We start from the raw sequence: 13,270 nt of genomic DNA, 5'->3' as shown, positions 1-13,270 counted from the left end.
CCAGTGAAGATGAGTCTAAGCTTTTTGGAGGGCCTTTGGAGGATGGTTCAAACCATGCCTAGAGCTATAAAGAAAAAAACAATTGGCACGTGGCCGCTATCCAGCACCAGCCACTGTTAGTGTTCTGCCGCGTGTCCCCCTAAATTACATAATACATGACGACATAAATGTTTTCAGTGTGAATATTCCAGATGAGCTCCAGGTCCACCTCTCAACTTCTGGGTGGGTCTCCTCTCCCTACTTCCAGAGGCCCTACTACTAGTGTGCATTCCTCTAGTCCATTTATTTTACGTCAGCTTTGTGTATTTTATTTCCAGCATATCACAGGCGATCTTGTTTTTATTGTGTTTAACATAATTGATATCAACTTGTACCTTTTGGAAATTTACCCCCACTTATACACATGGTCAGGTGCTTCCCTGGTGGCTCAGTGCTAAAGAATCCGCCTGCAATGCAGGAGACTCAGGTTCAGTCCCTGGGGCAAGAAGATCCCCTGGAGGAGGACATGGCAACCCACTTTACTCCAGTAATCTTGTCGGAGAAATCCCGTGGACAGAGGAGCCTGGGAGGGCTACAGTCTATGGGGTCACAAGAGTCAGACATGACTGAGCAACTAAACCACATACACACGGTCACACTTCATCTTGCTCAATTCACTGCTTTCTAGTATAAATACAGTATATATGATTAATCCTCTGCTGACAGCCAAAAAGTGAAACCAGCCTGACCATTCTGAAACCGCAACGCGTGTACTCTGGAACACGGGCCCGGGGGACATGTGCTGTCGTCTTCAGTGTGAACAGAGGCTGGGCGCCTCCTGCCGGTGTCCACTCCTTCCCAGGTCCACTCTACCGCCCACGTCAGAACATCCTCTCCTCACATCTGCCCACTTCCCCCACTTGATAACCACCTCACCTTAATATCTGCTAAGTGATGGGTGAAAAAATATTATTTAATTCTGTCATGTGTTAACGTTTCCATGATTAATGAGTGAGGCTGACTTTTTAGAAACCATATAATAACCAGCAGTACAGACGTTTATTAAAGACTCCACCCCACCCACCAATGGTTAATTATCTTAATCCAGTTACTCCCATCATATCAACCCTGCCCTTTCCTCATTAAAGTCTTAAGAACCAGTGTTATTATCATCCAACACATCCAGTCCTAGATACTGCTTGACTGATTCCCAGATTGACTTGTGAAATCCTCAGTCAGCATATAGGAATCCTTAACCAGGTTGTTGCCACTGATTCAAATTCAAGAGTAATTGCAAAAGAAAAAAAATGCATTATTTTCTGCAAAAGGTAATTTTTATGAAGAGTTTAAGGCATGTCAGACTTATTTTTAATTAAAAAAAAAAAGCCAGCTCTCTTCATTTCAGTGTTAAATCTTAAATTCTGTTGCATATTCTAACACCTACCTTGCAATAATCACACAGAGGCACCTTTAGTATAAAAAACTAAGATATTTATAAGAATTGGAAGAAAAACTACCTTAAGGTTTAAAGACGTTTATTTCCTCCTAGATTAGAAGTTCCAAAACCCTGGAGCAGCGAAGCAGAAATACTGGTTATGACACATGCTATGTAAGAATTTTGTAAGGACTCATATTAGACACCAACGCAAAGTACTAACTCCAAAAAAATTACTCATTAAAAAAAAAGTTCCTCATCAGACTGAACATTAAAGATCCACTTGTACTAAGTTTTCACTCAGCTGACTGAAACAGAGAAGTTCAAGGAGGAAGTCTCAGATCAGAAACATAACATCTCAGAAATATGCTACTGCTGCTTTAAACATTTCATTTCATGTATTTTTGGACTGTTTAATAGAACTGACTTCTAAGGCATATAATGTTCTATACTATTCAACTACAGGTAAAAATGTAGTACGCGCTTTCCAAGATGATAGACTCAGTTATGAACCAAAGCTTGGCGAGAAGGGGTTAGCCCTTAGCTTCCTGTTGCACAAGAGACAGGACGAAACGCATCACCACAGAGTGCCCAAGTCCTCCGACAGGCGCCCTTAAATAACCCAGGGAAGTGTGCCCAACCTACTGCAAATACAAACAAAACCCAAGAGCCCATGTTTTAAAGCCATCCAAGATAGACGAATACAGACCATGAACTCCGCCTGAACAGCGTATCAATCCAAGCTGTTTCATTTCTGCTGCGAGGACACAGCCTCCCCACTGGACAGGATCTAACTGAATTCTCCACCATCCGGGCCACCCAGCTGAGGAACCCTTCAGACAGACACCAATGTTACCCTGCAGGGTAGGTGATTTCCATAAAATGATTTTTAGATAAACAAGCTCATTCCTATCAGTCTCACGGTTGCCTTTATCATTATGAACAGAGCCGTTCTGTCTTTCACAACTGGGGAACAAGAAGCCAAAAGGGAAAAGGGAGGGAAAAAAGCACCCATGGAGACTACACAACCACGGGCCTTGGCCTAAATGCTCACTTGTCCAGTCAGAAATACTCTGGCCAGAGAAGATGGAGGCTGGCTTGTTACTTCCTTGAGTCTGTGATAAGCATAGGAATTGAGAGTAAAGGCTTTAGAAACTTTTATGGGACTTGACAGAGATCTTTTGTCTACTGAATCCAGTAATTTAAAAGATGTTTTTGTTTTTTTAAACAAAATGATGGCTTCTGCCGTAATATACATCCTATATACTCCTTACTTGTCTGTCTTCTCTGGCATACCAGTAAGGTAACTGATCAGACAGCAACGTCAGAAGAGAAAAAAACGACTCATCTAAGGATCACAAAACTAGAACCTCTAGAAAACCCAACAGACTTGCCCGAAAACAGGTAAGGACTTCTGCCCAAGCTTCCTGGACCTTCTCCCTCTTTCTTCAACATTTCCAAAGTCCTCAGTATAGACATTCTTGTGTTTAATTATCCAAAAGATGAAGGCAGTATATCCAAGCAAGATCTGATTTAACTGAGCAGAACTGATCGGCCTTGCACTGAAGTTGCCGACAGAACTGGGGTTGATTTTTACTCACCAGACATGGTCTGAATCGTCACGCCCCTTGTCATTTTATGGCAGACGAGCTAAAAGTAGCAGCAGTCAGGAGAGAGAATAATCAGGTGCCAAACTGACGAAGGACTTGTCACACTGTACAACTTGCCTGTGCCACTCACCTGAAGGGCCTGTTACACTGAGCTGGGGGTGGGGGAGAGAACTTTTTCTTTTTTTTTCAGTTACAGCTCAAGAGTTTTATTCGGCAAACACAGAATAGTACACCCTCAAGGTGCGAAGGCAGGCCGACCCCAAAGGACAGGCTGAGAGAATTCATTATTAGCAGGACAAATAACATGTATTTTCATAACTTCAGGCTCTCACATACTGCTCTGGGCTCCCCAAATTTGTAATTCTATTCATTGATCAAAATTAGTGAATAAAGATTAGCTGCTTCTTGGGCCTCCCTGGGGGCTCAGTGGTAAAGAGGAGACAAGGCTCTGGATCCCTGGTCGGGGAAGATCCCGCACGATGTGGAACAACTAAGCCCGCGCCACAACTACTGAGCCCAAACAACAGAGCTCCAAATTGAGAGCTCACAACTATTGAGCTCCAAAACGAGAAGCCGCCGCAGCGAGCAGCCTGATCACCTCAACTAGGCGACAGTCTCCCCCTGAAACCAGACAAAAACCGTGCAGCAACCAAGACCCAGCATAGCCAAAAATAAATAAAATTATATTTTAAAAAAAGGTAACTTATTATTCTTGCTAAATAAGGTCTGACATTGGAAGTATTTCTGAATACAAAAAGCAGCTGAATCAAAAAGTCTAGATTTTTTTTTTTCTTTGAACCTCCAGAACAATCTTTTTAAATGGAACAAGCTAGACAGAAACAAAAACCAATACACCTTCAGTCCAATGAGAAGCAATCTGTCTGCGGAGGGAAAACCCAGGTAAAGTTCACAATGGTTCAGAAGATTCTCCTCCCCTCACGCCCAGCGAGAGACAACGAGACAACCGAACAGGAATTTTTGTTTTCCTGGAAGACTGACTCGCCAAATGTAATGGCAGAAAAAAGCCTTGAAGGAGTGGCTTCGTCCCAGGCCGGCTGCGTGTCACCGGGTCAACTTGAACCTGACGGCTGCAGGCCAAACACACGTAAACCCCATATCACAGGCACCAGCGATTCTCTGGCACTTGTTAAAGAAGTGCCAATAAATACTTCAAAGATTTTAAATGATTAAATGATTACAGCTCTTTTCCACTTATAATTTGATGATGTGGATGCTAACTGAAAATTTACACCTGCCCGCTAAAGTCATCATTCACAAGATCACAGGGTTACCGGTGTCTTGCTGAGTAAGCACTTCAGTAGAAAATCAAACTGTAAATTTAATGCTGAGGTCTGAGCTTGCGATGCCAGAGACGGTTACTAAGAAGCTCTCACTGAGCGTAACAAATACCAACCTGATTGACATCCGTCTGTTCTGAAAGCTTTGGGAGGTTTCCAGCCTTGTTCTCGCTGCTGGCCGTGCTTGCTAGCTTCCGTTTTGCTTTCCTCTCCCCTTAGAGGATGGACGCTGGCCCCTGGGCCTCAGCCAGGTTCACTCTCCAGCCAGCCTCTTTCCCCAGGACATGACTTGAGTCAAAATTCCAGTCTATTCTAACATTTACAGAGCCAGAAACTGGCATACTTTTTTCAGACATACTCACCATGAACATCACCTTCTCCCTGGCAAAGAAAAAAGTTAAAAAATTTACTTCAGATTTTAATTTGGCCACATACAAATAAAACAATCATAGTTCAGAGAAGCTACTGTCCGTCTGAAGACAGATGTCAAATTTTGTTTTGATGTAGTCAAGTTCAAGGTCAAGGTGCCCTTTACAATAAGCAGCCTTTATTCAACTTGGAACAATGCTACACAAAAACACTACTGGACCCCAAAAAAAAAAAAAAAAAATGCTACTGGATAAATTGCCCCAGTGCTAGTAACATGGTCAGAACACCAAAAACCTTAACATTGACACTGATGACCTAATATCAGTTAGCACTTCAGAGGAGCTTTTATCAGAACGGGAAACTGGTAAACCTATCTTTCCACCCCCTTTCCTTTCTTCCTAATCTAGCTGTTGAAGGGCCTTCATCAATTCCAAAGCCCTTCTACCGGTCTCCCCTCATTCAGGCGGCTGCCATCTCCATGTGCCCTGAGGTCCCCACTCGGGGACATCCCACCAGGCTTTCCAGACACACACCTGGGGCCTAGGGGCCGTGCTCAGCTGCAGACAACCAATGGTAACACCATGCTACAGCTTCCTGCTGCTGCTGCTAAGTCATTTCAGTCGTGTCCGACTCTGTGCGACCCCATACAGCCCACCAGGCTTCCCCGTCCCTGGGATTCTCCAGGCAAGAACACTGGAGTGGGTTGCCATTTCCTTCTCCAATGCATGAAAGTGAAAAGTGAAAGTGAAGTCGCTCAGTCATGTCCGACTCTAGCGACCCCATGGACTGCAGCCTGCCAGGCTCCTCCATCCATGGGATTTTCCAGGCAAGAGTACTGGAGTGGGGTGCCATTGCCTTCTCCGACAGCCTCCTGCAGTTCAGCTCAAAACAACAGGCAACACTTGCCAACAACCGAAACATCCCTGAGCTCAGATAATGCTACCATGTGTGACATACACAGCAAGTGCGAGTGATGCGGTTTCAAAAATCACTACTGAAGGATAAAGACTAACCCAACTGGTAGCAGACACACATGAACAGACCAAGGTCACGTGAACTCATTTTCCTGATCTACTCTATCAACCTTCCATCAGCAGTACAGTCAGTCCCTTCCCTAATTACCTCTCTACATAATAAAACTCCAGTGGATAAAAACCTAGTGGGAGAAAAAGTTCAGGGATGATTGGATAAATAATTTAATAGAGGCTCTTTGTCCTGGGTATTAACTCCAGGGATTGAGATCATAAGCAAAGCCTTTAGAGAGTTAGGATAGACAGATGCCCTTTGATAAACTGTCGCTGGAGTGATATTGATGATGATGGATGGGAAAGATTCATGGAAGTTACAGGAAAGTGATGACTAAGAACAATGCTTATGCCCCTGTCGGTGGCCTCCTTACCCCTGCCCCACCTCCCCACCCCTCCCCATTTATGCTGTTTTCTCTTTACTCTGTATTTCTACTTACTAATACTGTATTTTTTAATGTTATAATAAAAATTCAATAAAAATTTAGTGGTTAAGGCAAAACCAAAAAACAAACCCCAAAACTCCAATGGCAAGTCTTAGTACAGTGGAGGAAGGGCGGGGGGTGATGTGAGAATTTCATTTCTAAAGGGCATAAACCTCAAAGCCCGTCTCTCCCCCTGCATTGTTGCACTGACCTTCAGATCTAAGAAGTCTCCAGAGTTCGCTTCAGAAGAATTCCTTCTCTGGGGTCCAGATGACTCAGCGTCTTCCCTGCCCCCACTAGACTTGGCACCTGAATCAAAATACACTTTCATGAGGAATACCAGGGAAAGACCTGAAGCACGCCACTATTCACTGTGTTCGCGTCACATGACAACACGAGCCAACAGTGTCAGGGAGTGACGGCTAGTAAAATGCTAAGGGGCCACATAAGCCAGCCTGACGGCTCTCCTTGTTCTTAGCCACCACACCGACTCCCAGCATCTCCCCCGTCTTAGCCCCCGTCTCTCCTCCCATGACAGGCTTTAATGGTTGTTTCCCATGATTAAGCTAGATGTTACTCAGCAGCACAAAACCAGCTGCTGTGGTCCTGCTGGGTCCACCCCTTGACTACTGATCACAGAGACTAGCAGTACCTGCCGACTTGGCCCAGGAAGGGGGATTTTCCTCAGGTGTCCCAAAGATGCTGGAGGCCATTTTGTTCCTCCTCACAGGCTGTTCTGTTGGTTCATCAAAACCTAATGAAAAATTGGATCCACCGCCAGGAGGCCGCAAAACCCTAGAAATGATGGCGAAATGTCAGTTTCAGATCAGATCAAGACGACATGTTTTCAAACACCTTTCATTTCAGTTCCCCCACCCATTCATTCCACACCCCCACCCCCCACAAAAGAGAACTGTTAATGGGAAAATAGGAATTGATTCCAACGTGGTATAAATTCAACGATGGACCTTAAGGTGGTGAGGTTGTGCACCGCACCAGGCAGCTGAAACAGTCCTAAAGCACCAGCAGCAGGCTGGTTGGCAACCCCAAAGGGAAAAGGCCTGAGCCTATGGATCCTGTCTGCTGGGCCCAGCTGGACACATTTGCAAAGAAGTTTAGAAGCACATCTTGTTATTTATTTAAAAAAAAAGTTTCCATTTTGATTTCCAACAAAAATGTTTAAATGGAAGAAAATACATATAAAAATAAACTTGACCAATTTAGAAGCCCAAGGAAAGCTCGTAATTGTCTCTCCCGTCTCAGCATCATTCATAAGCCCTGTTTATACACGCGTACCTCACTATTCTCACTAACCGTCGTGAGTGACCAGTCACAAGGAGAGTCAATCAAGAGTTAAGTGTTAACCATGACATGCTCTACACCCATGAACCTCTAGACACCATCTATACAGCTCTTGTGTTTGACAGGGAAATACGGCACCTGCCCATTTCCAGATCTTCCGGACACAGGTTGACCAATTTGTCCCCTCCATGAAAACACTCAATTTCATTTGTCCTGTCGCTACTCAAAACATAGAAAATGGAGATGGTTTCATGGGAAGATGTCCTAACCATAGATTCAGTTCCTTTATGGTGATGGGAGTGGTCTATTTTTCTATTTCTTAAGTCATTTTGAGTAAGAAACATTTCTCTAGGAAGGTGTCCGTTTCATTCAAGTTTCCAGATAAATCCAGTTGTCATTTGTAAACTCAGCTCCTTATATTTGAAAGGATAGGAAAAATTTAACACTTTATTGTTTTTCTTTTTTTTTCTTTTTCTTTTTTTTTCTTTTTTAACTTTACAATATTGTATTGGTTTTGTCATATATCAACATGACTCTGCCATAGGTATACACATGTTCCCCATCCTGAACCCTCAAATTTAACACTTTAGATAAAAATTCTCTTCTAAGTATCCCTCCAGAGGCATCCCCAAGTTGTGATTTTTGTTCCCATTCTAAATATTTTCTCATTTCCATTATTTTCTTCTTTGACCCATAAATTATTTAAAAGTACATTTGTAAATTTGCAAACATAGGTCTTTCTAGTCTGATTTCCAGCTTTTCATTATAATACAGATGGGGTCTATGTGACATGTTCCTTAATAGGTGGTTCATTTTTTAAATCTTCTGTATCTGCTTGAAAGGAACATATACTTGCCAGTGTTCTATATGTCTACTAGATAAAGCCTATTAATTGAGTTGTTCAAATCTACTGATTTTCTTTTTGTCTGCGCCGCACGGCATGTGGGATCCTAGTTCCCCACCAGAGATCAGACCTGCAGCGCCCCCAGCACACTGGAAGCACAGAATCCCAACCACTAGACCACCAAGAAAGTCCCATCAATCTACTTATTTTTACTATGTTTTATCAACTACTGAGATTCTGTTACCAACTTCTCCGACAATGGGGGATTTTGTCAAGATAAGAGTCCTAGCTCACAAAGACCACCACTGGACTATTTTATTTAGTTCAGTAGGGAGAACTGTGATGCATTAACTGGCCAGTCATTTTGATTAAAGGAACAACCCAAATATATATTCCTAACTCACTTCATTTACCACAAGAAATTCCAGCTAGGTCAAATATTTAAATTTAAAGCCTTAGACAAAAATATTGGAAGAAAACATGTACGAATCTGGTTCTAGTCATGAAGACTTTCCTTCTAAGCACAAGATGAAAGCCAGGAACCATGAAAAATGGACAGATTAAACTTGGCAGAAATACACATATTTGACAAAGGATGATAGAATCGCTTTTAAAATAATTAAAACAATCATGAGAGAAATAAAAATGGACAAAAGGTACTAACAGACAATTAAAAATATGGGTAGTCTCTAAACATTAAAAATTCAAATTCACAAGCAAATAAATGAAACCTAAAACAAAAGAGTATTTTTTTGCTTATTAAGTTGGTAAAGATGAAAAAAAAAAAAAAAGCCAACTTCCGGTGTGAATTGAAGTGTGAGAATATAAATCTGCACAAACTTTCTACAGACCATTTTGATAAAATGTATCAAGTGTTTAAATTTGCATCTTCTGTGAACCAGGGAGGGGGTTCTACTTCCATGTTTTCCTAAGTAGATAAGCAGACATATGTACAAGTAAACTTGCAGATGCAGGCTTGGTTAGGCCTAAGCAGAACAGAAGCAAACTGCTCAGACTTCCCCTCTCAACTGTATCTACTTCTCACCATCTTCTCCAACCCAGTCAGGCCACATTCTTCCCTGTTCCGTGAACTGTTCTGCCTTATCTCCACCTCAGAATATTTACTCCCATATTTCCTCCTGCCCAGAGCACTTTCCACCCTTTCCTCGGTGACTGTTTCAGAATCCAGCCCATTTCTTAAACCTTCTCCTCTTCCAGGAAGCCCTCCATGACCTTGAGGAATAAGCAGTAGGACACGGAGAGGAAAGAATGTTAGAGACCCTCTCTTTCTGGCCGCCAGTTCTTTCTGTAAAGGACCAGTCATTACTTTTGGCTTGTGGGTCATTAGGTTTTTTGCAGCTATTCAACTCCATAACAGCACAGAGGCAAGCCACAGGCAACACGAAGATGAATGAGGGCAGCTATGTCCCAATAAAGCTTTATTTGTGGACACAAATGTGATTTTCATGTCATTTTCATAAGTCATGAAAGATACTTCTTCTGGCCTTTTTCAGCCATTTATACTTGTAAAAATCAGGTGCCAGCTGGACTTGGCTATAGGGTGGTAGTACACTGGGCTCTGCTCTGTCTAGTTCAACAAACAGCCTCATTTTTTAAAAGAACAAAGTCAGGCCCAGAGAAGTTCTAAATGAACTGCCCAACTTTAGTTAAGTGACAGAGATGGGGCCAAACCCCAAATCCTCCCGCCCTGGCAGGCACATAAAAAGGGCTCAAAGTGAAGTAGGGGAAATCACTCAATACCATTTTCTCTTTAAACTACAAACCTACATAGTTGGTGTTCTGATTGCTTTTCGTGTTTTCTAGACTGAATATATTTCTTATATAGGTCCTGTAGCATCTTTCCCAAAGTCTAATATTCATGTCTCTCCATAGTAAAATTCAGTACTCAATTTACACTAAATTAAAATGTCATTATTATTTTCCAGGGGTGGGGGTGGAGGAAATCCATTGTGTGCTTTTATAACAACATTTAAAAGCCTACTGTTTTAAGTCTCCCATATTAAATATTCACTCAGATTAAATTCATTAAATGAATTAAGAAATCATGTTCAGGCATACCTCTTATAATTTTGGGTCTGCTAATAAAATTGTTTAAATAATAATTAAAAGTATGTTACAAATTCTTAATAGTCATTCTCCATGTTAAAGTCAGAAGTGACTAGGTTTTTATCATTTGTATGTCAAATCAACAGACACTTGAAATATTATAATCAAAATTAGCTTGCTTCAGAGACTTCCCTGGAGGTTCAGCGGTTCAGGCTCCATGCATGCAGGGGCATGGGTTTGATCCCTGGTAGGGGAACTAAGATCCCCCCAAAAAATAAACTTGCTTCACTGTCATCCCCTTCATTCCCCAGAGATTAGACTGATTCTCCTTACTATCATAATTAAATTCTCATGAATTATTTCAGCCAGATGAAAATCTTCAAAATCCTAATAGGCCAGGAATTTTTTTTTTTGACCTTAAAAAAAGAAAAAAGACACTACAATCTGATCACCAGCTTAGAAAAGAAAGTCAAAGCTCTGACCAGCCCAACTTTTTAAAGGTCTGTGTCCCTCTTGCAATAGCAGGTTCTACCTACTCCAATGACGTCAGTGTTGTGGAGCCCATTTGTAACAGCGAGACATCCCCAAACAAAGGATTTGGATCATAAGAGAAATTATTTCAATTTTATTTTCTAAGATCCTGCTATTCTTCCTGAACTACGATAATGAGATCAGAATTACATATCTGAGACTCAACAAAAATGTGTCCATGAACTGCGGGTAGCAATTTTCAAAAAAGTACTCTTTTTCTTTCTTATCTCTTTAAATCCAAGAGTTCCAATATGAGCTTTGCAGATCATTCCCTACCAGACTAAATTTATAATGTGTTTATGGAACCAGGAAACTGTTACTGAAGAAAAGAAGTTTAAGACAATTAGGTGAGAAGGAAAGGTAGAAGTAAATAAAAGGACAATGCTACATAGAGTCTTAAGATAACAATATTGGAGGAAAATTGATGACAAAAGGGGGTTAAAACATTTATTTTGCAAAACCAAAAGCCAAGAAATGTCTCACATTTCAAAGCTACAAATGAAAAAACTAGTGTGAGGATTCATTTGACCTGGTTACTTAAATTCTCTATGAATTCAGCACTAAACTGCGCTCAACCCCAAAGGATAAAAACCTCTGATTTTTTTAATAGAATGCTTGAGTTTTCATATTCCAATCACTACACTCTGGCCACCATAAAGCTGACCTCAGGGCACAAAATGAAAAACCAAGGTTCAGTTTGTTCCAGTGTCCTCTGGAAAAAAAAAAAAAAAAAATCTCACTGGAAGGATGACAAGAGAAGAGGGAGTGACCAGGGTTTGCGTAGGTCTATCTACTCAAGTTCCCCTTCCTCCGAGCAGCACATTGATTTAGTTTTTAAAATCTTTCCCATTCTTTTCTACATTTGAAAAGGCAACGAAAGAGTTGAAGAAGAATGTCATTTCCAACACTACCTCCTCAGCCTCACTGCTGAGGCCTGCTTTTTGTCCCCAAGGACTCCAACCCCTGTGAGACACTGCTCTTTCACGGCTGTCTTCTTAGCCCCACAAAATGGCTCCCTTTGTGCCGCTTGCCCAGGACCCCAAGGCTGCCCACATATGACGGCGGGTCGTGATCGGTGAGGAAGAGAGGCTCAGAAAAAGTGGAATCTAAACTGCCTCCACGCCTTGGGCAGGATCCCAGAGACGCCTGTGTCCCACCTTTAAGAACAGCCTGCGTGCAATTAGCCGAGACAATGTGGACATCTTCCACCGCATCCAAAGCCTTCCACCAAGTTAGGCAAGGGCTCGGATGAGAGGCCCTCCCAGTCCACACACCGTGCCCAGGGCCCCTTGCCTGGCTGCAGTGGCATGAGTGGCCAGAAAGGCTCGGGCTGCGCAGGTGGAGATAGTACGGAAGAGACAATGGATGTCTCGGGCCCCGCCCAAGAACTGGAAACCTCCTCCATCCAGCCGGGAACCCGGGCCAGAGGTGAACTCATTTGGCAAACGTCAAAGGGGGAAGCGAAAGAGGTGGGATGCGAAGACCGAGGTCCGAAGGTTTGAGCGCAGAAAACCCACTTGGAACGACACGCTCCCCCTCCCATTCGGAGGTGGGCGCGGGAGGGGAAGGAGCAGGGGTCTTTCCTTTGTTAGCAGAGGGGAGGCACTTGGCGGAGGGTTTACGGTTGGGTCCCGAACGGGGGCGGGGATCGTGATGACCAGCCCCGCCCGAACACAAATGCCACCTGCCAGGCGGACCCGAGTGGGCAGGAGCCCGGCGGACCCGATCGCTGCGGCTGCAGGATCTGACCGCCACGCCGGGCGCGGGGCCACCCACCTGCTCCGGGGCTAGAGACACGAGCGCGTGGCCGGGGGTGGGACAATGGGGCCAGATCAAGGTGCCCCGCGGGCTACCCGCACACCAGGGGCCCAAGATCACAGCCCTGGGGCCGAGCCGGCCGCGCCGCAGAAGGCAGAAAGCGAACCCTCTCAGCACGTCCCGCCTAACGAAAACCCGCTGCACGGCGAGCGCGAGCGGCCCCGGCCCTTCCCAGCCCCTTGCTTCAGGGGAGGAATGAATGGGAGAGGAGCAGGAATCGGGCGGGGCCGGCGCGTCAGGCTCGCCGGCCGCACAAAGGCGGAGCCGGTGGCCGAGCCCGGCCACTCGGCCGGGCGCGAGCGCAGCGCCCCGGGCACGTTACAGCCAACAACCGGCCGCCAGACCCGCCCGGCCCCCTGGGCAGCAGCCCTCCCGCCCCGGAAACCCCTCGCCTCACCGGGAGCTGTTCCTGCTGTTAGGGTCAACGCCCTTGAAGGTGGTGGTGGTGGTCATGGCGCCGGAGAGCGAGGTAGGCTGGCGCGGAGCGGAGCGCTGAAAGGGTCAGGTCGGAGGGGCGCAGAAGAGCTCTCCACCCCACAATCGGCGACCGCTGCAGGAGCCTCCGCC

General features: G+C 44.3%; 1 protein-coding gene across 1 annotated transcript in view; it reads right to left on the bottom strand.

Annotated features, from left to right (window-relative positions):
- Positions 1-13,270, bottom strand: part of JPT1 (Jupiter microtubule associated homolog 1) — a 14,340-nt gene extending 1,070 nt beyond the window's left edge. Inside the window, exons 1-4 of the mRNA NM_001034734.2 lie at positions 13,101-13,270; positions 6,794-6,936; positions 6,353-6,450; positions 4,685-4,703 (exon numbers count right to left, since the gene is read on the bottom strand). Coding sequence (NP_001029906.1) covers positions 4,685-4,703; positions 6,353-6,450; positions 6,794-6,936; positions 13,101-13,156 — 316 coding nt within the window. The 5' untranslated portion in view covers positions 13,157-13,270. The remainder of the gene's footprint in view (positions 1-4,684; positions 4,704-6,352; positions 6,451-6,793; positions 6,937-13,100) is intronic.

Source organism: Bos taurus, chromosome 19 (assembly GCF_002263795.3).
Source record: "Bos taurus isolate L1 Dominette 01449 registration number 42190680 breed Hereford chromosome 19, ARS-UCD2.0, whole genome shotgun sequence".
Classification (NCBI taxonomy): domain Eukaryota; kingdom Metazoa; phylum Chordata; class Mammalia; order Artiodactyla; family Bovidae; genus Bos; species Bos taurus.
Note: the sequence above shows the minus strand (reverse complement) of the source record. Positions and strands in the feature narration are given on the sequence as shown.